The sequence below is a fragment of the Schistocerca gregaria genome, chromosome 3 (assembly GCF_023897955.1).
Source record: "Schistocerca gregaria isolate iqSchGreg1 chromosome 3, iqSchGreg1.2, whole genome shotgun sequence".
In the NCBI taxonomy this organism is placed as follows: domain Eukaryota; kingdom Metazoa; phylum Arthropoda; class Insecta; order Orthoptera; family Acrididae; genus Schistocerca; species Schistocerca gregaria.
Genome location: NC_064922.1, coordinates 274,754,609 through 274,777,475, shown reverse-complemented (window position 1 = coordinate 274,777,475; position 22,867 = coordinate 274,754,609). Strand labels below are relative to the sequence as shown.

Here is a 22,867-nt window from a genome sequence, read left to right as displayed (position 1 = left end):
GCTGTCAAAAGGCAATGAGGTTTACGAAAGACAGATGCTGCTTGTGATGCTGGAGCGCCCGCTTGCGATCTTTAATCGCCTCGGCAAGCGCTGGCGACCACCAAGGCACAGTTCTCTGCCGAGGGCACCCAGAAGAACTGGGAATGGCAGAGTCTGCGGCAGTAATGATGCCGGTGGTGACTGAGTGAACCACCGCATCAATGACTTCATGAGAAACAGGTTCAATAGCAGCTGCGGAGGAGAACAAGTCCCTGTCAGCCTTATTCATAGCCCACCTGCAAGGGTGCCCAGAAGACTGACGCTGTGGCAATGACAGAAATATCGTAAAGTGGTCACTACCACAGAGGTCATCATGCACTGTCCATTGGACAGACGGTAAGAGGCTAGGGCTGCAGATCGAAAGGTCGATGGCAGAGTATGTGTCATGCGCCACGCTGAAGTGTGTGAAGGCACCACCATTTAAAATGGACAGATCGTGCTGTGCCAATACATGCGCAATGGTGGCACCTCAACCTGTTGCCACTGACCCACCCACAGACAGTTATGGGCATTTGTCGCACAGTAACAAGGAAGGTGGCGGCAATTTGGCTATCAGCATAGTGAGGACATGCTGTGGGACATCACCATCTGGTGTATGAGAGAGACCGCAGACAGTAACAGCCTGTGGCGTCCACACCCGGCAACAGCCTTTAAAGGTGTTTGTAGAGGGACACTCGCTGTGAAGAGAGCGAAGACATAGATGCAGACATCACCAGACACCCTTTCATAAGCTGCCCGGTTCTTATAATAACCCCAATAGCCAATGAGGGCGGAGGTTCGCATCGATGGAAACCAAGTTTCCTACCGAGCGAGGTGGCGCAGTGGTTAGACACTGGACTCTCATTCGGAAGGACGACGGTTCAATCCTGCGTCCGGCCATCCTGATTTAGGTTTTCCTTGATTTCCCTAAATCACTCTAGGCAAATGCCGGGATGGTTCCTCTGAAAGGGCACGGCCGACTTCCTTCCCCGTCCTTCCCTAATCCGATGAGACCGATGACCACGCTGTCTGGTCTCCTTCCCCAAACCAACCAACCAAGTTTCCTAAAGAGCAATGCAGAAGAAAGGATGAAGGCTGATAAGTTGTCCGAGCTCAGCTAGATGGTGGAAGAAACCGCTGCAGTTCCACTGGAGGATGATATTGTCCATGGCTCTAAAAGGTATCAAGGGACTGGAGAGACAGATTACGCCGCTGGGTCACTTGCTGCTACCAATTCAGTACCTGCGTGAGTGACATCCACTGCGTCCGAGGGTCTGGTGAGATCCAGGTCTTCAGCAAACACCAGAATCTCTACCTCATCCTCAGACGCGGAGCTTGTAGGAAGCGGTTGGACAGGTGCCAGCACACCATCGTGATTCTTGGGAACCTTCTTTTTCTGCTTCTCGCACTGTGCCTTCGGTGGTTCAGGCTGGGAGGGCTTCACTGGGTCAGTCTCAGGGACGGACAACGAGCTTGAGGCCCTATGACCAGCAACTGGTGGTTGTTTCAGCCACTTGCAGGTGTCCGCTTTGCCACTGGTTGGAACTTGCGAGGGGGGGGGGGGGGGGGGTTTGCTCCTGAAGTAGATGGAGCAGGAGCAACAGGAAGTGAAGTGCCCCACAATCAAGGGGGCCTGTGGATTCTGACCGATGTTAGAGCCAACCGTACGAGACGATGGGAGAAGCATTGTTGCAGCAGTGGCGTAGGTCGACGTAATGGCACAGGATGGAGCCTGTCATATTTCCGCTTAGCCTTTGTGTAGGTCACGTGGTCCAGGGTCTTATATTCCATTAGCTTTCGTTCTTTCTGGAATATCTTACCAGTCCGGCGAGCAGGGGAAATGGTGTTATCTGCAGTTAACACAGATGGGAGGCGGGGCACATGGAGTATTGGGATGCGAAGGACGTCCAGAATGTCAACATGTGATGCTGGAAGCACATCGGGATGACATATGCCCGAACTTCCAGCATTTAAAACACCACATCGGAGGAGAGATATATGGCTTCACATCACAGCGGTAAACCATCACCTTGACCTTTTCGGATAAGACATCACCCTCTAAGGCCAAGATGAAGGCACCGGTGGCTACCTGATTATCCCTCGGACCCCAATGGACGTGCCGGACGAAGTGAACACCTTGTCATTCTAGGTAGGTGTGTAGTTCGTCGGACTGCAGAAGAAGATCCTTGTGGAATATAATACCCTGGACCATGTTTGAACTCTTATGGGGCGTGATGGTGACAGAAACATCCCCAACTTGTCACAAGTGAGCAACCTCCGTGACTGGGCAGAGGATGCTGTTTTGATGAGAACTGACCCAGAGCGCATTTTGGACAAGCCCTCCACAACCCTGAACTTATCCTCTAAATGCTCCACAAAAAACTGAGGCTTGGTCGACATAAATGATTCCCCATCAACTCGTGTACAGACGAGGTACTGGGGTGAATAATCTCCACTGCCTTCATTAGCCATATGTTCCTCCCAAGGAGTGGCCAGGGAGGGAAATGATCTTGGGTCATATTCCTTGCCGTTGAGGTTAGACGTCTATCGCTTATAGACTGCTGGTGGAGGCCAACCAGCGAGAAATGATGTGCCACGCTTCATTGCAGGTCATCCACCCTGATGCCACCCACTCCGACCAGGGGTTTTCACCACAGGCGCCACCCAGCCACAGTAAAGACCACTTGGCAGGATGGCCTCTGCTGGGAGTCCTGATGCCCCAGAGGGATAGGCATCTACTGTTCAGCATACGTGAGGAGGTAGCAGCTCAGGCATCAGCAGTGCAATCCCTGTGTAGTCAGGGGGCTACCACCAAGAGGGTACATGACGACCGCAACACAACGGACTGGCTACCGTGCTGGTTGTCAGGTGTCGAATATCCATGTATATAGGAAGCAAAGATGGAAGTGCACAATGGAGGGAAGGTATGCTACCCAGAACACACTGCATCTGATGTGGCCAGAAGCTCAGCGGAAGTCCAACTCCATGACGTAACGAATGTGCCAGATCTTAAGGCAAGATGGATATAGAATGCTCCACATAAGGCGTCCTTCCCCAAATGGTACGCACTAACTGAAAATTTTGAAATGTAGTGGTCAAACCCCTTAGGAGACCATCACATTAAAGGCCAAAACAATTGAGATTCCTTTTAGTCGCCTCTTATGACAGGCAGGAATACCGCGGGCCTATTCTTACCCCCGAACCCACAGGGGGAGCTTTCAGGTCACGTCATATGTCAAAGCTATGCTAATGGTTTTCTTTGACTTTGAACAAATAGTTCATGAATTCGTGTCACAGGGACAAACTGTTAACCAATGTTACTATTGGGATGTGCAGCAATGCCTGCGAGAAAGTGAGAGAGAGAAATGGTCTAAAATGTGGCAAGACAATTCATGGCTTTTGCATCATAAACACACCTGCACATTCGTCCCTGTTGGTGCATGACTACTGCACAAAAAACAAAATCACTGCACTGTCTCATCTTCTGTAAACTCCACACCTGGCGCCTGTGGACTTTTTATTTTCAAAGTTGAAAACCCCTTTGAAAGGATAAAGATTTGCAACATTGGATGAGATAAAATTCAGACGGTGCTTCGAGCAATCCAGCAAGAAAGGTACCATGACTGCTTACGGAATTGGAAATGGCACTGGGAGCAGTGTACCAAATCTGGAGTAGAGTATTTCGAAGGAGTCTATGCACAAAAAATTTTGTGGACAGAGTTCTGGAATTTTTCGAACAGGACTTGTATATAAACATACGCGTTACTGTGTTTTTGTGACATAACAATCTCTCATATATATATAATTTAAATATTTTTGTTGTGACGAACCTTTCCTCATGTGCTGGGTTTACCCAAATGACAACATGGTTTGAGATCCACCTTAAAATGAACACATTTGATAACAAAAGATTTTTTAAGACCTGAAGATTACACCAAAGTCTATTGAAACCGGTTCTTTTGGATACAGGAAATATTTATGTGATCTTGGCTTTAGAATGCTTTTAGAAATTAAGAAAGCAGGGCACTGAATGGGAAGTGGACTGACCAATTGTGGCAGTTTGGCAATGGTGAACGGTTTGGGTAAGACACTGAGCACTTCAATTGGAGGAAACCAGCTCGAAGGCAGGAAGTGTCAACTATCAAGTAATTTAAATCTGACTAGTAGCCATGTGCCCTTACTGCTGACAGCATCATACATAACAAAAACTTTCACAGTGTAGAGCCTTAGTCAACTGGGACATTGAGTGTGGGTCCTCAATGATTCTCACTATTGTTTTTGGAGGTGAGACTGGCACCTTTGCGTTGTACATGATCTGGTGGAAGATCATATCAAACAATGAGTCAAGCACTTTTTATCTGTTGCCTTTTTCTCGGCATATATCATGTCATCTGCAACTGTGTGAGTGACTGTTAGTAAACAAACACAAGAATGGGAACTTGTGTGTGTGTCAGTTTTATACAGGGAGTATCAAAGAGACCCACCGTATTTGGCATGTCTATTAGTTTCATAAATATAAACATACAATGAATTTTGGTTTTTGATGAACGGGAAACTCAATTTCCCCCCCCCCCCCCATATCATTTCATAGGTGTTCAATATGTCCCCCTCGAGATGCATGGCATATGTCAATGAGGTATTCAAATTGTTCCGAAATTGCAGTGAGCATGTCTTCAGTTATAGTTTCCACAGCTGCTGTTATGCAATGTCTCAGTTCATCCATTGTCTACAGGGTACTCACATTCACTGGTTGGCTTGCAGCTACTTTTGTAACAGAAAAACTTAACTTTCGCACCTCATTTATAATCAAAAAAATTACGCCATCTTGCTATTCACTTTTGTCACAAGAAATGTATCACATGTTGTGAGAACGTTATGAAAATTGTAGCAGGAGTTCTGACGACTTCTGTTCCTTATTTATGTCTCTGTGTGTGGTAGCTGAGTGTTTCTTTTAGGAGAGAGTTTTTTCTCCCCTGTCTTACAGTGGTGAAGAGTGTATTGCAGCAAAGCGTTGTGTTCCAGTTTACTAAGTGGTGTAAAAATTATGTTTTTCTGAGTATAAATGTTGCTGCAAGCTGTCCAATGAATGTTAGTACATGACAAACTATGTAACAACCAGTACACATCCCAACTGTATCCACAACACTACCACAATCCCAACTGTATGATACATATGTAAGGTAACATTTTTGTATTTGTTTACTAACATCACATACAGTTGCAGATGGCATGATGTATACTGAGAAAAAAGGCAACAAAGCAAACCCAGAAAATATGCCAGAAACAGCGGCAACAATAATAAAAACATGTTTAGACGCATAGTAAATATGGTATTGTGAAAGCATTCACACAAAACAATATTTAAAACTAAACAGTATATTCATATAACGTTTTACAATATTTTATAACTATGATATTTCTGCATGATGATGATCAAGATATTTGTCGCTCAAACTAGTTTGGGAGCAAATAAATAACGAAAGTGTTTTGCATCAAGGTGAACCCATAATTCCCATATTGTTATTTCAGTACTGATATGTTAATTGTTGAGGAAAGGGTGAATCCTTGGTAGTATGTTTTAAGTATGGTAAACCATATTGTCGTGTCCTTTATGACTGAGTTACATACACAATATTCCAGCACGATAATGCAGTTCACACTACAAAGGCCTTGAGGAATTTATGGATCCTTGTCTGGCCCGCCCAATCTGGAATGTGATGGGCAGAAGTACACTTTCACGTAAGCACCCAGCCAGCAATTCTGTAAGTTACACTGCATATATTTCAGGAAGTGCAGGGTATTCCTTAAGCTGACATTCAGAGGCTGTCTGCTTCCATGTCACAATGAACAAAACAGGGTTTTCGTGCCCTTGAAGTCTTAGTTCACACCAATGTGATAGTGATCATAGATTCCTAAAGGAACAGTAGTTTTATCATTTAATACCCTTTATGTTCTGAACATCTCCACAAAGATTGATAAATATTAGACTGATGCTTCATGGTGAAATGCGTTCAGATTTCTCTTAGTGTATAAATCAGGAAGACATACAAGCATATGAAGCACCATTCTCCTAAGTTAAGTCTAGTATCTTACTTCTGTTCTGCCTTACTTGAACCCTCAAAAGAATCGAGTACATTTAAATGCCAAGATTAGATGAGTCACATAGGAAAAAACCACGTAAGAGATGAAGGAAATTTAAAACTCAAGTGAAAGTAGAAACTGAGTACAAGAGAAGAAGAAAACAAATGATTAGGTACCAGTTGCTGAAGAAAGTAAGAAAACCTAATATTTATCAATGAATTTAACTGTAGGCACCGAAACAACTCTACAATCCATTCACTATGTGTTTTATTTTTGAAAATTTTGCTATGTTCTTATCTGGCAAAAATAACCAGTAATAGTTCACTGTCAGCTGAAGGCAACATTCCTTTGAGAACTTTACATCAATACGCAGCAAATGTCTTCAGACAGAGTGTTTTCCAGGAAGTGAACTAGTGTCATAATAAAATCAACCATGTTAACACCATGTCAGGCAATTCCTGTCACATCTTACAAGTAAACATCAACTTGACCTTTTGCTTTAAGGAGAAAAGGAAAACTCTAATCCAAGATATCAACCCCCACATTGGATCCTGTGCAAAGAATTGGGTCATAATTCTGATAGTATACAATTATGACCTCCTGACAGTATAGCTTTTTACTTGCTCGCACCAGTTGTTTGTTACACGCTCTGCCCCACTGCAGCCCTCAATGCTGAAATGCGAAGTACTGTATACTGGAGTGACAACCAGAGCCCTCCTACGAACATGTTTGAAACAAAAAATCTCTGGCACCAGCTATAGATTAGTAACCATGCACTTTGCCATAATAAACTAAGCATGTTACCAATGTCGAAACAGCCTATCACAAACCTCTCAACACTCCACTGTATAGTACAGTACTTGGCACACAGGTATTAAGCAGCTGCAGTGGGATGGAGCAACTGCCAACTGATGCACCGGCCACATTCATGTCATACCCATGTACTATCAATTCTGTACTGTTTCTCCCACATGAACTACTACTGAGGCTGATATCTTGCAAGTGTGTTTTTTTCCTCCATAAAATACAAGGTCAAGTTAGCGGCGTTTCCTTGTAACATGAACTAATATTTTTTGTGGACTGTTCTGAACTTCATTTTCTTATGTTCTAAAAGAAATGTCATAAGTCTTCAATGCAATAATTCTTTCAAATTATATTTCAAACCAGATGTTACATTTTCTCCAGGCAAACAACATACCACTAGTTAAATTTCCTTGCCTTTTTAATTAATGGTCTGTACTGAACTCAAAATGTGTACACAGATGGTTTAGTAGTCTTTCTGAACCATTTTCCACCTTGCTGAAAATCTCCCCACAGATGGTTATTTCAACTTGCAAAGGCAATGAAAATCAATACATGAATTTTGTTGCAGAAAATGGAATAGAAGCAAGCTTTTCAGGTTGTAAAAATTCTTTAAGAATGAAGTAATCAGGTAGCAGCTGTGCCTGATGATCCATGATATATTAACTGAATCATGTTTGGAAGGGAACTGTCATCTGAAGACACACCTTCCATAAGCAATTTGTTCCAAAGAGTTGTTTTATATTTTCTAGAGATTAGCATTTTAGTGAATTTCTCACTAATTACCACCACATACTTTCCACCATGAACTACTGGCCAACATTCATGTATCAACCAAGACCCCATTCAGAAAATCTGTGAGAAATTTACTAAAATGCTACTGTCACCTAGAAAAGATAAAATAACCTTTGGAACAAAGCAGTTTATGGAAGGTATATCTTCAGATGGCACTAAATATTACCAAAACACAATATAACTGGAAGTCAATGGGAACCAAATGTACACATAGAATGCCCATTTTGTTAAGCCCAAACCAGTGTGAATAATTTCTTTCAAGTCATCCACAGCATTCACATGTCGATGACGTGTGAATTGCTAATATTCAACTGACAAGCTTCCCTTTAAAGCATGCTTTGAGCAGAAAAACTTTTACTGTGACACGTCCCTAACGAGTGCATACCTTATTCCTGTGCCATACTGGACTTCTGCTTCTGGAGACTGGCAATATAAAGAAGAGCTAGAACACCCAATATTGTCACAAGCAACTTGATGCAGTTCGTCTTAAGTCTCAGCATTTAAGCTTCCACAAATTACTTATATTACTTCTCTAAGCAGACTGTTTCAAATGAACACATTTTTCCTAAATTGAGACAATGTCTTAAAACTAAAATCTACAACCTACTGATTTTTGTGTACCATTAGTTCTGCAGTCAAACATTTCAAATACATAACACTTTCCTCTTAATTACATTCCTGTTTACTCCAACATTGTGTGCAGTATTATGCTTATGAAAGTTGTTATTCAATAGCCAGTTTATTCATGAATTGGTATAGAGGAGTTAGAAAATTTTTCCAATTTTAAACGATTCATGTATTTTGATGTCTTAAGTACACACATTTGATTAGCTCAATTTTATTGCTCTGTGATGTTTCACACTAGCAGGCTTCATATGTATACAAATTCTACTGAAATTAATAACATTTGGAATTTACTTAAATTTTCTTTCCTCATGATGCATTAAATGTATGAATTGCACAGAAACTACTGTTAAAGATGTTGCAATTGCTAATTGTATACTTGTCTGATCAAAATTATATAACACCGCGAATAAAGAACAACACTTGTTATTCAGAAGCAGCTCTACGGCCTAAATGAGACAAGTAGTCTCACTTCGCCCTCACAAATCTGTCCCCAAACTGCGACTACACCCAATCCTGCTAAAGCACAGGGTTAGGAGACAGTAACTGGATACATCAATGTCAGAGAGGGTGGGGGTGAAGTCTTTGTGATAGGGTGGGGGAGCAAACCCAAGTTTGATGGCTGATCTAAAGTTACTGATGCACTGTTTTAGCCTATCCACTGCAATTTTTGAGTAACTAGCTGTCTTTACTCATACCGTTTTTAATTTCCTTTCCATAAATTTCCATTAATTAGAGCTGTCCGCTTCCAAATATTCTCTAAGTGTTCATGGAAACACATATAGCAACTAGAAAGTCATTCGACACTATTCTATTCATTTGCACCTGACACTCTTGCAATTGTCTGCATTATTTTATTTTTATGCTAATCACCCAACCAGAATACCGATTAGTCTTTGTAACTCTTCCTTTCCCACTTTCCACAATCTTATAAAATTCTGTTTTACCACCAGAATGCACAAAATTTTCCCTTGCAATTTCAAACAAATGTTAAGTGCTGTACAAAGTGCAATCATGCAACAAATGCTTTTACAGTTTTCTACAACTGCCAATACAGTAATTAACAAATGTGCTGAAATATCTTTGATAAGCAATGTACATGAAAGCCAAGTGCTAATGTTGTACACCAACCAGGCAAACAACAAACAGATGATATGCTTAACCGTGTCTCAAGCGAATGAACTATTAGTAGGAGTTATATCTGTCACAATAAGTTACCGATTTTCTCCCTTCTGCAACAGAAATATGCCTCGCTGTTTTCAGTGCTGAATAAATACTATCTTAAAAATAAAAGGATGTGCCTGTATCAAACACGTCCAGAAAAAATCATAAACAATCTCCTAACAGTGTAATACAGTGTGTGAGCCTACTTACTTCTGGAATTCCCACTCTCTGTTATCCAGTGGGCAGACCTGCCTTGTCTTGAGCCAGCGTGAGATACAGTGGAAATGGAATGCATGCTGCAGACAGATTAATAGCTTTAAATTTTATCGATCTGCAGTGCATCACAAACTAAAAAAAATCTAAAATACAACACATAATACAATTAAATATACACATAAATAAGAAGCATAAAAACTTTTCTTGAAATATAAAACCAGAATGTATACGAACTGTGAAATCATTTTAAATTAAAGAGAATTTCCTCTTAATACAAAACAAACTGAATGAACTTAATGAAAATATTCCAGCTGCTATGTAAGTTGCAGGCAGAGCTGAGAGAGACACTTCCGCATAATACCTATCACATGGATCACCCAAACTATACAGTACACCTTCTACAACGCAAATTTTTGTAATGAGTTAAGACAAATGTCAAACCACTAAAACTATTAAATTTCACACACCATTTCTGGGATAAGCAATCATGCAAAAAATTAAGACCGTCACTGTAAATGTTTTTCTTTTATTGAGAGCATCTGAACTGTAAAAAAGGTAACTAATATTTCTGAGAAATTTAAACTCTAAATATGATTAGAAAGCAGACCATTTCGCTACACCTTCTCAAATCATTAATGGAGGGAGAGAAACTTTCCGACATAACCTTGAAGGAAACCATGGCGGACACTTAAGAACTAGAAAGTGACACTCTGAGAAAGTCAAAAACCCATGTCTGCATGTCACAGATTAACAAATACCAAAGTGTCTAAATAGTGAATTTGTGCTGGTACCTGATGCCTTCTTTTCAAATACAGTTCAATGAATATAACAGGATCAATGAGACTTAATTGACTTGTCTCAAACAAACTCTACCAAATGATATTTATTAAAACCAGTCCCATAAAAAATATTATGAAACTATGAACTCATATGTTTTAATAGAGCTGCAATAATAACAGTTAAAATGCAACATTCCCTATTACTGAATTACATATTTCAGTACCAAAGCTACAGAGGTTACTTTAAATTACAGGTAAATGACATATTAAGGACTTTCTGTGGACTGTTCTTGCACTATATCAAAGTGAAACATAGTCCATAAGACTACAGTGAATTGAAAAACACGTAGATTAGATTATGGCAACCAAACATGGTAGTGAGCAATGTCTAACAGTGCACACTAAGTGAATTTTAGAATTTTATATTTAACTGTGAAAATATGTATGGGCACTCATCCTGGGTCACTTCTGCAATCAATCACAAACAAGCTCAGGCCAACATCTTATCCTAGTATCTCCTCTTCCTTCCACAAATTGTTAGTGCCTCTTACTCACTTTAAATAAACACAACAACAGAGGAAAATAACTGATACACAGACGAAAATGTAACATGCAAAATTAGCAACAGAACACAACCAAGGACATGCAGTGTTCATCCTACGTGTACTACATCAAGCAATTATTTTTTCCCCCTAAAGTAGTTTTATCAACAAGCTCTCATCTATTTCCTTACAGCAACAGCATGGGTCACAAATATGTGTAGAATGTGATTAATTATGTACTTAATGAGTTAAGAACTTCTCTCGCAAGTCAAAAATTTCTTTTGCTTAAATAAGTACAATGTGCAAACCCAGCAATATGATCCAACTTCCTACATACAAAAAAATGTAACATATAAGCAATTTATCCTAATAAATATGCCCGCAATTTTCAAGTCAGCTGAGTTTCAGTGAAATTAGCACTGGGTTGATGGTATTAGAGCTAGTGAATAAGCTGTGTTCATTTACAACATAATCTTAGACATATAAAAACCTATGTTAATAATTTGAAGAAGTCACTTTGCATGCATTTCTTTTGTTTTGCTTAGCATTTTCTATGATATGTTACAATAATAGCAGTACAACAGCTAATTCATCAGTCATAGTGCTTAAAACAACATTATCCTCACATTAAAACTCCACAACACCTCCCATTTTCAACCAGGCAAAGAACATGTTCTACTTACATCCTTCACAGCCGGAACACAATTTAAAGCATTTACAAAGATACACCTGTTGGCCATTATGTAGCACCATTTTTGAAGCCAATATGCTCGGCAAGGCCTTATGTTTCGTCCATGACTAGCCCAACAACTTTTCTTTGACACTCCAGTCACCTGAAGAGGAATTCTGCCATGTGCAAGATACTGTTTTGCAGTTTGGTTTCACCCAGACATGTTTCATCACTTTTTATGCTATTTTCAGTGGGTATGAAGTTAAAATCCCATGAGTTGTTAGACCAAATCATATTTCTTCAAACTATCAACTTTTTGACCACTCTACTGGGATCTTCTTCAGGATCTTGTTGGGTCCCTATTGACTGAGCATTATCAGAGACCAGTTGGCTTCCCTTATAATGGGGATCATTCCCGTGCTTGTGCTGGAGCAGTGGGATTATTGGTTAAAAAACCTTGCGGCTATCACTGGCGGGCTACCATCATTGAAGGGTAAGATAAGTATTCCCACACTGATCTCTGAGGAGGAGGGGTTATTGGCCAAAACTCTTGTGGCTGCCATTGGCAGGCCAACATCACTGGTTAGAAAGGGATTTTCCCGCCCTTATGCTAGAGAAGAGTCAGTGGTTAATGCATTTGTATACAATTGTAAGTATTTTGTGACAAACATTCATACAATCCACCTGAGACATTGACATGTAACAACAATTTAGCACAAGTAAACCCACTGAGGATATCACAAAAAGTGCTGAATCCTGTCTCAGCAAAAACAAAACTACAAAACAGTGTCTTGCATGAGGCCAAATTCTTCTCCAGTTTTTCTTAGCAAGCACAGAAGTAAGAACTGCAAGACTCACAAGATGATTACCTAGTCACCTGATTTATCTTTCTTTTTGGGGGTTTGGTGGGGAGTGGGGTTAATTGTTCTCTAATAAATACACCCCTTTCACAACAATTTGTTTTCCCAGACAACCTGATCACTTGCTAGCCCACATATATATTTCTGAAAGTATGGCAACATTAATTTAGAAGATAACATATTTAAAAATATCCTAGGAGCAATGTACATTTAACCTCACAAATGCTCTCAACAAAATGAACACTTTAACCAATAAGTTTTAGTGACCTATCCCAGTTCTGCATGTGTGTCACTAAGTTACTAGCAGGTCGTGCTACACTGGCAGTCCTGTTGGTCATCAAACAAGGCGGGTACCCCTGTATGGTTTAGACTTATTCTGGGAAAATATGTATCTCAAATTATAAATTCAAACGGAGGTTTCAGTAGGCTACATCATCATCATCATCATCATCCTCCTTCACTCATGCACACTTCAGCCACATTTTTTAGTCGCATAGTGTGCAAAGGCAAAACCAAATTGAAAAGTGGGAACCCACCACCACAGCAGTGCTTCACAATACCTAATTCCAAATGCTATTGTCACTATTACATGGACAATTTTGATCCCTTAATTACTGCTTGGAATTACAAGGGCTACCCACACAGTACATTATGTTTTGGAATTAAAAATAACTAAGGTATTGGAAATTATTATATACAGATGAAAGCCACACTTAAATACTACTTTTCTACATAGTTGCCATTTAAATTAAGGCACTTATAGCGATGGACTAGCTTAGAAATTCCTTTGTCGTAAAATTCGGCCACCTGCGCCTTCAACCATGTGGTTACCTCTTCTTGAAGCTGTGCGTCGTCATAAAAACGCTGCATAGCCAACCACTTCTTCATTGCTGGGAATAAGTGGAAGTCGCTCGGTGCCAGGTCGGGACTGTACGGCGAATGAGGAAACAACTCCGACTTAAAAGATTCGAGAATGTCAGGAGTGGCATTTGCCATGTGGGCCCGGGTGTTGTTGTGAATCAGCAAATTATTTGAGCCCAACTTTCCCCTGCGCTTGTTTTGTATTGCTCTTCTGAGGTTGTGCAGAGTTTGGCAATACCTTTGAGAGTTTATTGTAGTGCCTCTTTGCAGGAAATCCACAAAAATCACACCTTTTCTGTCCCAAAAGAGGTAACCACGTGGTTGAAGGTACAGGCGGCCGAATTTTACGACGAAGGAATTTCCAAGCTTGTCCATCGCTACGATAAGTGCCTTAATTTAAATGGCAACTATGTAGAAAAGTAGTATTTAAGCGTGGCTTTCATCTGTATATAATAAAAAAATTCCAATACTTTATTTTTAATTCCAAAACGTAATGTACTTTGTGGATAGCCCTCGTACTTTCTTCCACATCACACAGTTCTTGGCACCCCTAGAATCACCCACATGCAGCAGCACTGCTATGGTACTGTTCACGTCATGATGATGCTCTGTTCACTCAGTCCAAATCGAACACACATGACCAGGCATTGCTGGAGTCAAAGTACAATAGCAGTCCCATTCTGAGAACCATTCTTTATAGTCAATACTGGAAAAGTTATTACATCACCTCAAACAATTTATTTGGCTGATGTGTGGGTATTAAGTACACCTCAATGACACACATTTTAGAGAATCCGGTGAAATATAAACTGTGACAGACACACACACACACACACACACACACACACACACACACACACACACACACACACACACACACACAAACTTCATAAAGCTGATGATAAGTTCTGGCAAACAATAGTTCCAAAATCAAAGCTTTTAGTGGAGCAGAAACTAGAGTTAGGTTAAATGAGAGTGAACATCACAAGAAATTGTTTAATGGAAAAAGGGAAGAGGATGCAGCTGGTGATAAAAACATATAGAAGAGGGGAGGAAAATAAGTCTGATGCAAGTAAGGAGGAAAATGGGGCAAGTAGTAAATAATAGGGGGGCCAATTACATTTATGAGGGTTTAAGAACCAAATTAGAAGTGGGGACCAGGAAATGTTGTACATATTGTAGACCCTGTAACTAAGAATGAGAACTACTTACTGGACACCGCCAAAGCATACAGTATTTATGTGACCACTCATTGTAAATGTATGCAAACAGTGAGGCCTGTGGCCATTAATAAGCTTAGTTAAAGCTAGAGTGCAATTTGGAAAAACTTTATGTAATGTTCAGTCTGTGTGGACTAACACAGAATGCTCTCTCCTACTGATGAATACTTTGCTACCAATCAGACAGTACAAAGCTGAACTGCTTATCATTTTCTGTGTATCTGCCCCGATCCCACATCTCATCTATTCACTGATTATCAACATTCGGGTACATATATTCAAAACTGGGAAAGACCTCTGTACATTTAAGCAAATTTCAAGTCCGTCAAAAAAGAAAAAGAAAAAAAAAGCTGTGGAGAAGACTTTAGATGGGAGGAAACATTTGACAGCAGTAAAGCCAACAACAACACATGCTGCAACTCACTATCAGTATTATTATTTTGTCTCAGGCACTGAAAAACATTCTGTCAGTATAGGACTCTAGCTAGAGCCCTCACATTGCATTCTCTTCCTCATACCTACCTTGAGATAATGTAATCTTTAGTTTAAGAGGTTGCTCTATATGCTCTGCCACCTGCCAGATGCGAACATTCCACAGAAATGGACCATGTATCAAATTTAATACTTTGTCTAATGTTAGTGGACCCAGGAAAAGTCTCCTGTTAGAACATTCACAGTTTAGTCTTTATCTCAGGCATCCCTTTGATTGGTTGGTGGGCTGGTTTAAATGGAGGGGGGGAAGGGACCAAACTGTGAGGTCATTGGTCTCTTGTTCCCAGTAGAACAATTACCCTAGGGAAAGAAGGCAACAAAGAAGACAAAGCATAACAAAACAAAGGAAGAACGAGAAAAACATAAGAACAACAAACACTACAATGAACAAAACAGGACAAGAAAACCACAGAGATGCAAGAAACAGGGAGAGGAGATTAAAAACAAGAAAGCAGATTACCATGGCTGGCTGACCATTAGAATGAAAAAGTAGAAGCCAGCCACTCCGCTACACATTGAAACCTTCACCCTAAAAGCACTAGGGTGGAGGACACACAGGGACAAAGGACATGCACTTAAACTCAGATCAAATGATAAAACTCACCTTCATGCATAAAACGCAAAACCACGCTTTCATAAGTGAGCTACTGTTGAGGCACTGTCGCCCAACACCGATGGTAGGGTGCTGGGAAAGTTAAAAGTCCGCTGCAGAGCGGCTAAAAGAGGGCAGTCCAGCAAGGGGTGGACAACTATCATTTGGGAGCCACAGTGACACAGGTGGGTCCTAGCGACGGATGAGGTAACCATGTGTGAGCCACGAATGGCTAATGCGGAGTCAAAGGACAACTGATTCCCGGTTAGAAGCCCACAAGGAAGACTTCCACACATTCGCAGTCTCCTTAATGACACGCAGTTTGTTGTGCATACTGTTATGCCACTCCATCTCAAATCCGAAAAACTGTGCAGCGTAAGACAAAATGCAGGTCAGAATACACTGCAGCCAGCGAGCAAGGAATGCTGTTCGATGTGGCCTCTATGGACATAGGCAAAGCCAAGATTACCATTAGCCATTGAGCAGTTGGTGTAAACAACTTCAGAGCCCTGGAACACGTCAAGAATTGAGATGAAGTCACAGCAAAGTGCGGCGGGTTTAATGGAGTCCTTAGGGCCATGCAAAAGGTCCAGACAAAGCTTCATTCAAGGAGTACATCATGGAGATGTACATGAATGGACCTCAAGCAGAGGTGGTAAAGGGAAGGACTCGCATTCGGAGAGAAGGGATCACACGCGAACAGCAATTGTGAGCCCTGACCTGGGCCGCCAATGTGAGAAACTGCCACAGGCGGGAAAAGGAGGCGGTAATTCAGACGCTCGGGAAAACTGAGTATGTGCAACATAACTGGCGAGCAGTTATGCACATTGAATCTGCAATGGAGGGACTCTGGCCTCCACCAGAACACTAGTCACCAGACTTGTTCTAAAAGCTTCCATCGCTAGGCGAATGCCACAGTGGTGCACTAGATTGAGCAAACGCAACGCTGAAGATGCCGCCAAATCGTAAACCCCCTTGCCTGGTTTCAAAGCTACCAATACTGTGGAGTGGGACAAAAATTCCATTTCGAATGTTTTCACCTGAGATGCTGCTTTGCAGCACTAGTTCATATGGGTATGAATGAGGGACACAGGTGGACATGGCATAAGAGATCTATTTGTGGACTAGGTTCTGAGGGAAGTAATGCCAGCCTGAATTTTTTTGCTTAGCATTATAGATGCATAGTCTTAAGTGGCTATAATATATACGATAAGTATTTTAGTATAGAAAGAATGGGTGCTGTGGAAGAGGTTATACTGTTTTTGATTGATGAAAGAGGACTAAGTGAAACACGTACACAAGTATTAGTAAAACGACTAAAGGATTTAGTGCATAATCTCTTAGCCTAGGCTCCATACCATGAAACTCAACAATGTTTAGGCAAATAGATCCTCTTGCAGATTGAATTCATCTAAACTGCTAACAAAATGTACTGAGATCACCTCTGATGATTAACTGGCCAACAGAAGTTAAGTCGGGCAAGGAATGCATCAACAGAATCAGATGTGCTTATCTCACTGCAACAGGCACATCTTGAGACCACACTTGTCATAATTAAAAAAGAGATGTATCCTTTTAGATTACTTTAGTACAACAACAAAATAAGATTGTGGTCTAACAATCTGTTAAAGTTATCAGAGACTAGGTGCCAAGCTAGAAATTTAATATATCATGTCAGAGTCCACTGCTGTTTTGCCCACATTAAGTACACAGCCTATACTGGAAGTATCTGTGACCCTTTACATACGTCCAATATTCCATAGAACAGCCATTCAGTTCTTCATGTAACACGACAAAAACACTTCAAAATATCTGGTTCATTTGAAGATTTCATCTTTCAGAGTCCTTTACGTATGATGACTGAGTAAGCTAAGAGGCACGGAAAACATCTTGACATTTAGAGCACCATCCCTCTTCATGTGTGTGTGTAAATTGATAAACTGGGAAAATTAGCAATGGAGTTGCTTGTTTTCCAGAAAATTGAGTCAACCCTATTCTAAACACATATTAAAAGAAAGTGACATTTCCACTTTTTTGCAGTGGAATTATTATAACCAAAGTGGAAAATGCCACCTCCTTTTAATAAATGAATGGCTGTGGTAGCCATGTTAGCCAGTCTGTACTCAGCTAAAAATAAAGAATTATAACCACTCAGGGCTTGTGCGATTTCTGTACACACAAAACACTAGTGTCATGATAGCTCAATGGGGGAAGACACCTCAGAGAAGTCAAACACAATAAACATCATAGCAACACCCTCTAAACAGCCAATTTGCTATACTAGGTCACATCAATATACCATGAAGAAAAGTAGCACTATTTTCTTTGACATATGGCTAATCATGGTACACCATTGGCGCTCACAAAAAGTGTGGGTCGGGGAGAAACGCATGCACTCTGCCTTCCAATTTGCAAGAATTTACACTAGTATTTTAATTCCACTTGCTAGAACTTAACACTATTTCTTGCCGAGTGTTAGCAATTTCATGCCCTGGAGAAAAGGAGTGGTGAAACTTTGACATGAAAGCTTTACAGATTACTGGTATAAAAATCAAGAATGCTTGATCTGCAGTTTTAAGATATTTAATAAAGAGTACCTTCTGTACACCACGAGTTGCACTAGAAATGTATTTTTTGCCAAAACCAGTTTTCAGGATTATACCCACCAGTAGCATCCGATACAAAGGAACGAACAACTATGAACAGATTTCTACAAAAATGCTAACTGTACATATACTAGCAGTAATATACATGTATTTATATTACATACTTCCATAGCAAAGACATGTGAGTTAATGCAGTAAGATCTGAAGTCTAACCTGTAACATGGTGCACAGTTTGCCACGTATGTTACTGCTGTCAAATCTTAGTCCGTGAACACCCTTGGTAAAGACAGATTTCATTTCCTATCAAATTCAGTCACTCACATGTCATTGCTACAAAAATACACAACGTTCTGCAGAAATATATGTACAAACAAGTGTGTGTTCCTTTGTATTAGATGCCACAGGCGATGAGTTTTAAACCTGAAAGTCAGTTCTGGCAAATAAACCATTTTTAGTGTTGCTCATGGCATATAGAAGACATCTTTAATAAATTATTGGTGTTGGATACACTGAAGTTCAAGTAAAATTGAATTATTTATGGGATAATGATTTCTTAGTAACTTACTGGGTTCGTCTCAGTACACATACGGTAGATGCAATAAATCTAAAGATCGAAAGAGCAATTCTCTATTATACTTCGTAAAAGGGAAACTTTTTGGCAGCTAGGGACAGCCTTTCCCATCATTGTTAAACTGGGCCTGTAAGTATGCAAATGCCAGTATATATGAATTATGTTGTTCTTAAATTGCAATACCTTTAGGAGTCTAAAATATTTATAAGAAGGATCAGAGATGAATATTACCACTAGCTGTTTTCAAAACAGTTACCAGTAGTCCTACCATAACTGTTCAGGCAATTTTTTTCCTACATAACTGTTTTGTCACTCTCCTGACAAAGTGTTAGAAGCTAGCAAGAAAAGTGTAAAGCTAAGTAATAAAGGCTACTTTGATCCTACAAAAGTGTTCAATAATGAATGTTAAGAAGGGAAATGAGTGTTTAGAGTACGGCACTAAAACATCTCTTGTTACCACAGCCATATTACACGCGAGTATTTATAACGAGTAAAACCATTCCCTTCCATACTGAACTACGCTCACACGTCAAAACCTTCGCTATTCTGGCCAGGGTATATTATTAGGACAGCAGTTAATACAACTTACTGTAGACAGTGTTTTGGGTTTGCTGAAGAATTGAAGATGCAAACATCATTTAGGCCCCACATTGAACTGCAGGTACAACTCCATTATTTTCTGTTTTGGGAAACACAAAGGAATGCAACAAACATGGCTAATAAATTGCTGTGGTGGCCAAATTACAAGTTCACAAAGGCTCAACTAGTTTTCTATATTTTATCTCAATCTGAAGCTTCATTGTAGCTTTCTACTATAAATGAACTGGCATAACGCTAAGCACCAGGTTTCTACTGAGCCAGTGACAAAGGTAGAACATGGAGAAATTCAATTCTAAATGTCACTACTGAAGTGTCTTCTGGAGTGACATTAAGCCTATTCAACAGAAAGCTGCAGTTGCTGCTCCTGGTGGGTAGGCTGTCTAAATACTTTGTTGGTTCCCTAAATGTTAGAGATATATAAAACGGTTATTTGAAATCAATAGTTAAATGGGAATATGGTGGTGACATGAGTCAGTGGCTGTGTTGGATTATGATACATGCCACAGGTACAAATAGAAAGAATTCAGCACTTTAGTGCAATGAATAATTCAACCAATCAGTTTTTAATTGTTATCTGAGAGGGTGTGGTGAAAAGAACCATGTTATACCAACAAAAAAAAGCTCTTCACTATATAGGAAGCTATCAATGTCCAGTCCCAAACAGAGGGTATCACATTACCAGAGCATCTCATACAAAGGAAATCCAACACATGGCAGAACGCATTTTTAATGACGACAATCTGAATACAACATGTCAACTGAACCTACGAACACCAGATGTTCACTTAGTCCTGTAACATAATAATGATGTGGCATTTGATGCCATACACATGCAGCCAGAAAGGAAAAAACACTGACAGTATTTCTTCTGACTTCTAATTAGTTTCTGGAATGTTAACTTGTGGCAACAGTATGACCTACAGTGGATCCAAATCTAGGTAAGGCTAAAAGATGATACTTCGATTACTAGTTGACAAAGCGGTATATAATCCTTTAATCCAATAAGACATGGTTATCTAAGATTTAACACTGGCGAAAAGTCATTTCTCATAAGTTGCAGTACGGTTCTCTTCTGGTATTTTCAAAAATTATGTACAGCACGTGTACACATTATGCAGCAATATTTATCATTTTTCTGAATTTATGTAGCAATTTCAAACTTTATGAAGAGAAGTGTATAATGAAGATCACAGACTGAAATTAAATACCTAAGATATAATTGGACGAATGATTGAAGTGTTACATGTGGTCATAATTACATATATTGGTTCAATTTCACTTGTGGCAGCATGGTCTGCCGACATTGCAAATGACTGTTGAATGCTCAGAGTTGTGTGACCTCCATACTGAAGGAAACATTCCGATATGAAATGTTCATTTTAAGAGCATAATGTACAGAGTAGACAAGGATACATACAAGAACCTTCAAACATACAGCAGCAACAGCATTAATTATTTACTTCAAGGGCAGCCGCTGTCAGCATCACATGATGCTGCCACTGCTGATAGCTAAATTTTACCCATAAATGAAATGCTGAGTGCATAACAGTATGTATAACCTTGACCTCAAGCTATTTACACCTTAATGTCGTGGTGACTCCCACTTTTTGAGGGTCAGCTCTGTCACACTATTTATGATCTTATTCGTTCTACATACATCGTGATAGTTCAGAAAAAATATTCACAGTGACCACAATCTATAGAAATACTGGTATTTGTCTAAACGAAAACAACAATGTTTATAGAATGTATTAAACCCAATACAGCTTACTGTCATCACCAAACATTTAAACCACAACGACAATAGAAAGGGAACAGAGCTCATATTTTGTGTACAACTCTCAAAAATCATAATGATTGTCAACCATTGGCACGAGGCAGAATCTGATCAAGGCTCATTTCCTAACTGATGCAACATCCATTAAAACTCTAGAAGAACAACGCAAAAAATACAACTTTTGTAAATTATGCACTTGCTGGTAGCTTCTTTGACATATAAATAAACTTTCTTGCGCATGTCCGCTCTCTTGCCAAGGCCGCAAGAAAGAGAGAAAAGGATGTTTGCTCTGCGACATTCGTTTTATTATGAGACACAAACCACAACAAATGGACAGGGCGATGTTTACACCTGTACTCACATTACAGACTCCCCATGCTACTGTGCACTCTTCGCTGGTGGCTGACGCCTGATTAGCCTGGCACTCGATACACAAATCCATTATATGGTTACGGCAAATTGCACAGTTATCGACGACGATATCTATAAGGAAAGTAACAGTTAGCAGGAGGCCATTTCATGTAAAACAATTATAACTTCTACTGACACAGTCAACACATACCCCATGCCCACAGCGCGACAGCATTCCACTGGAAAATAGTTGTGACATTTTAAAATACGCAATTGATTCCACACGCCAGACAAAATAGAATCTGGAATTATTCCTAAATCAAATACCTTCTTTACTTCAAAACGTTTCTTTTCTCCCTTTGTGCTGCTGGATGCTGCGAAATCTACCTCCTCATCGTCAACATCCATAGCTGAAGCCATTCCAACTTTAAAATCCCGTGTAACTGCTACTTTACAAATACGCAACAAACATTCACTCCTGCAAGTAAATTTCCCTTCAACTGAATTTCGCCAAAGACTTTACGTTAATGGTGATGATATTGTGAATTACTTCATGTGTTTGTATCTCTGACTCCCAAAGAGTGCAAAGGAATTTCATTGCATATCAGTTTTCGGGAACATTCTAATTTGTTGCTGAATGTTATGAATTGCAAATTACCCTTGAACAGAATATTATTTTCACAATGTTTGTTTTCACTCCATAATTTTTTCCCTTCCCTTTTGTACTGATTCGCAAAGAGTCGGTACTAAGATTCAGTCACTATTCACGAAACGTCAAAATATTCCACGATGAAACTTCCTGGCAGACGTTGAACGGAACGGGATGGAACAGGAAGACAAGGTCAGATTTCTCGGTTATAAAGCTCTGACTTGGTGGGGAGAACACTGTTGCAGTCTGCGAAAATAGGAACACTGACCGTTCCGTTGCGTTGCATCAAGTCACATAAAGTCTAAACATCTCACAAAGCATTTCAAGTGGTGGGATTCACTCACATAGATAGTCAACGACTCATGTCACATCAATAGTTCTCTGGCAGAAAGTTTTGACGATCTTGTCGTCTGCTAACAATAGAAGTTAACTTATTTTCCTGGCCTCACATGTATGCTAGTAATGGATTTTATGTTCTTGCATCTTCTTAATTTTTATTTTTGTTATTGTACTTTGTTTTCGTGGCAAACTGCAAATGTTCCATGACCACTTGGATATTTTTTTCTATTGAGTGTTCTTCCGAAAGTAAAGTAACATG

The 22,867-nt window shown here is 40.0% G+C and overlaps 1 protein-coding gene across 1 annotated transcript in view; it reads right to left on the bottom strand.

The window, feature by feature from the left end:
* LOC126354682 (RING-box protein 1A) overlaps positions 1-22,538 on the bottom strand; it is a 29,481-nt gene extending 6,943 nt beyond the window's left edge. Inside the window, exons 1-4 of the mRNA XM_050004485.1 lie at positions 21,948-22,538; positions 21,832-21,859; positions 21,631-21,752; positions 9,694-9,779 (exon numbers count right to left, since the gene is read on the bottom strand). Of these exons, the coding sequence (XP_049860442.1) occupies positions 9,694-9,779; positions 21,631-21,752; positions 21,832-21,859; positions 21,948-22,040 (329 nt within the window). The 5' untranslated portion in view covers positions 22,041-22,538. The remainder of the gene's footprint in view (positions 1-9,693; positions 9,780-21,630; positions 21,753-21,831; positions 21,860-21,947) is intronic.
* Between the last annotated feature and the right edge of the window lie 329 nt (positions 22,539-22,867).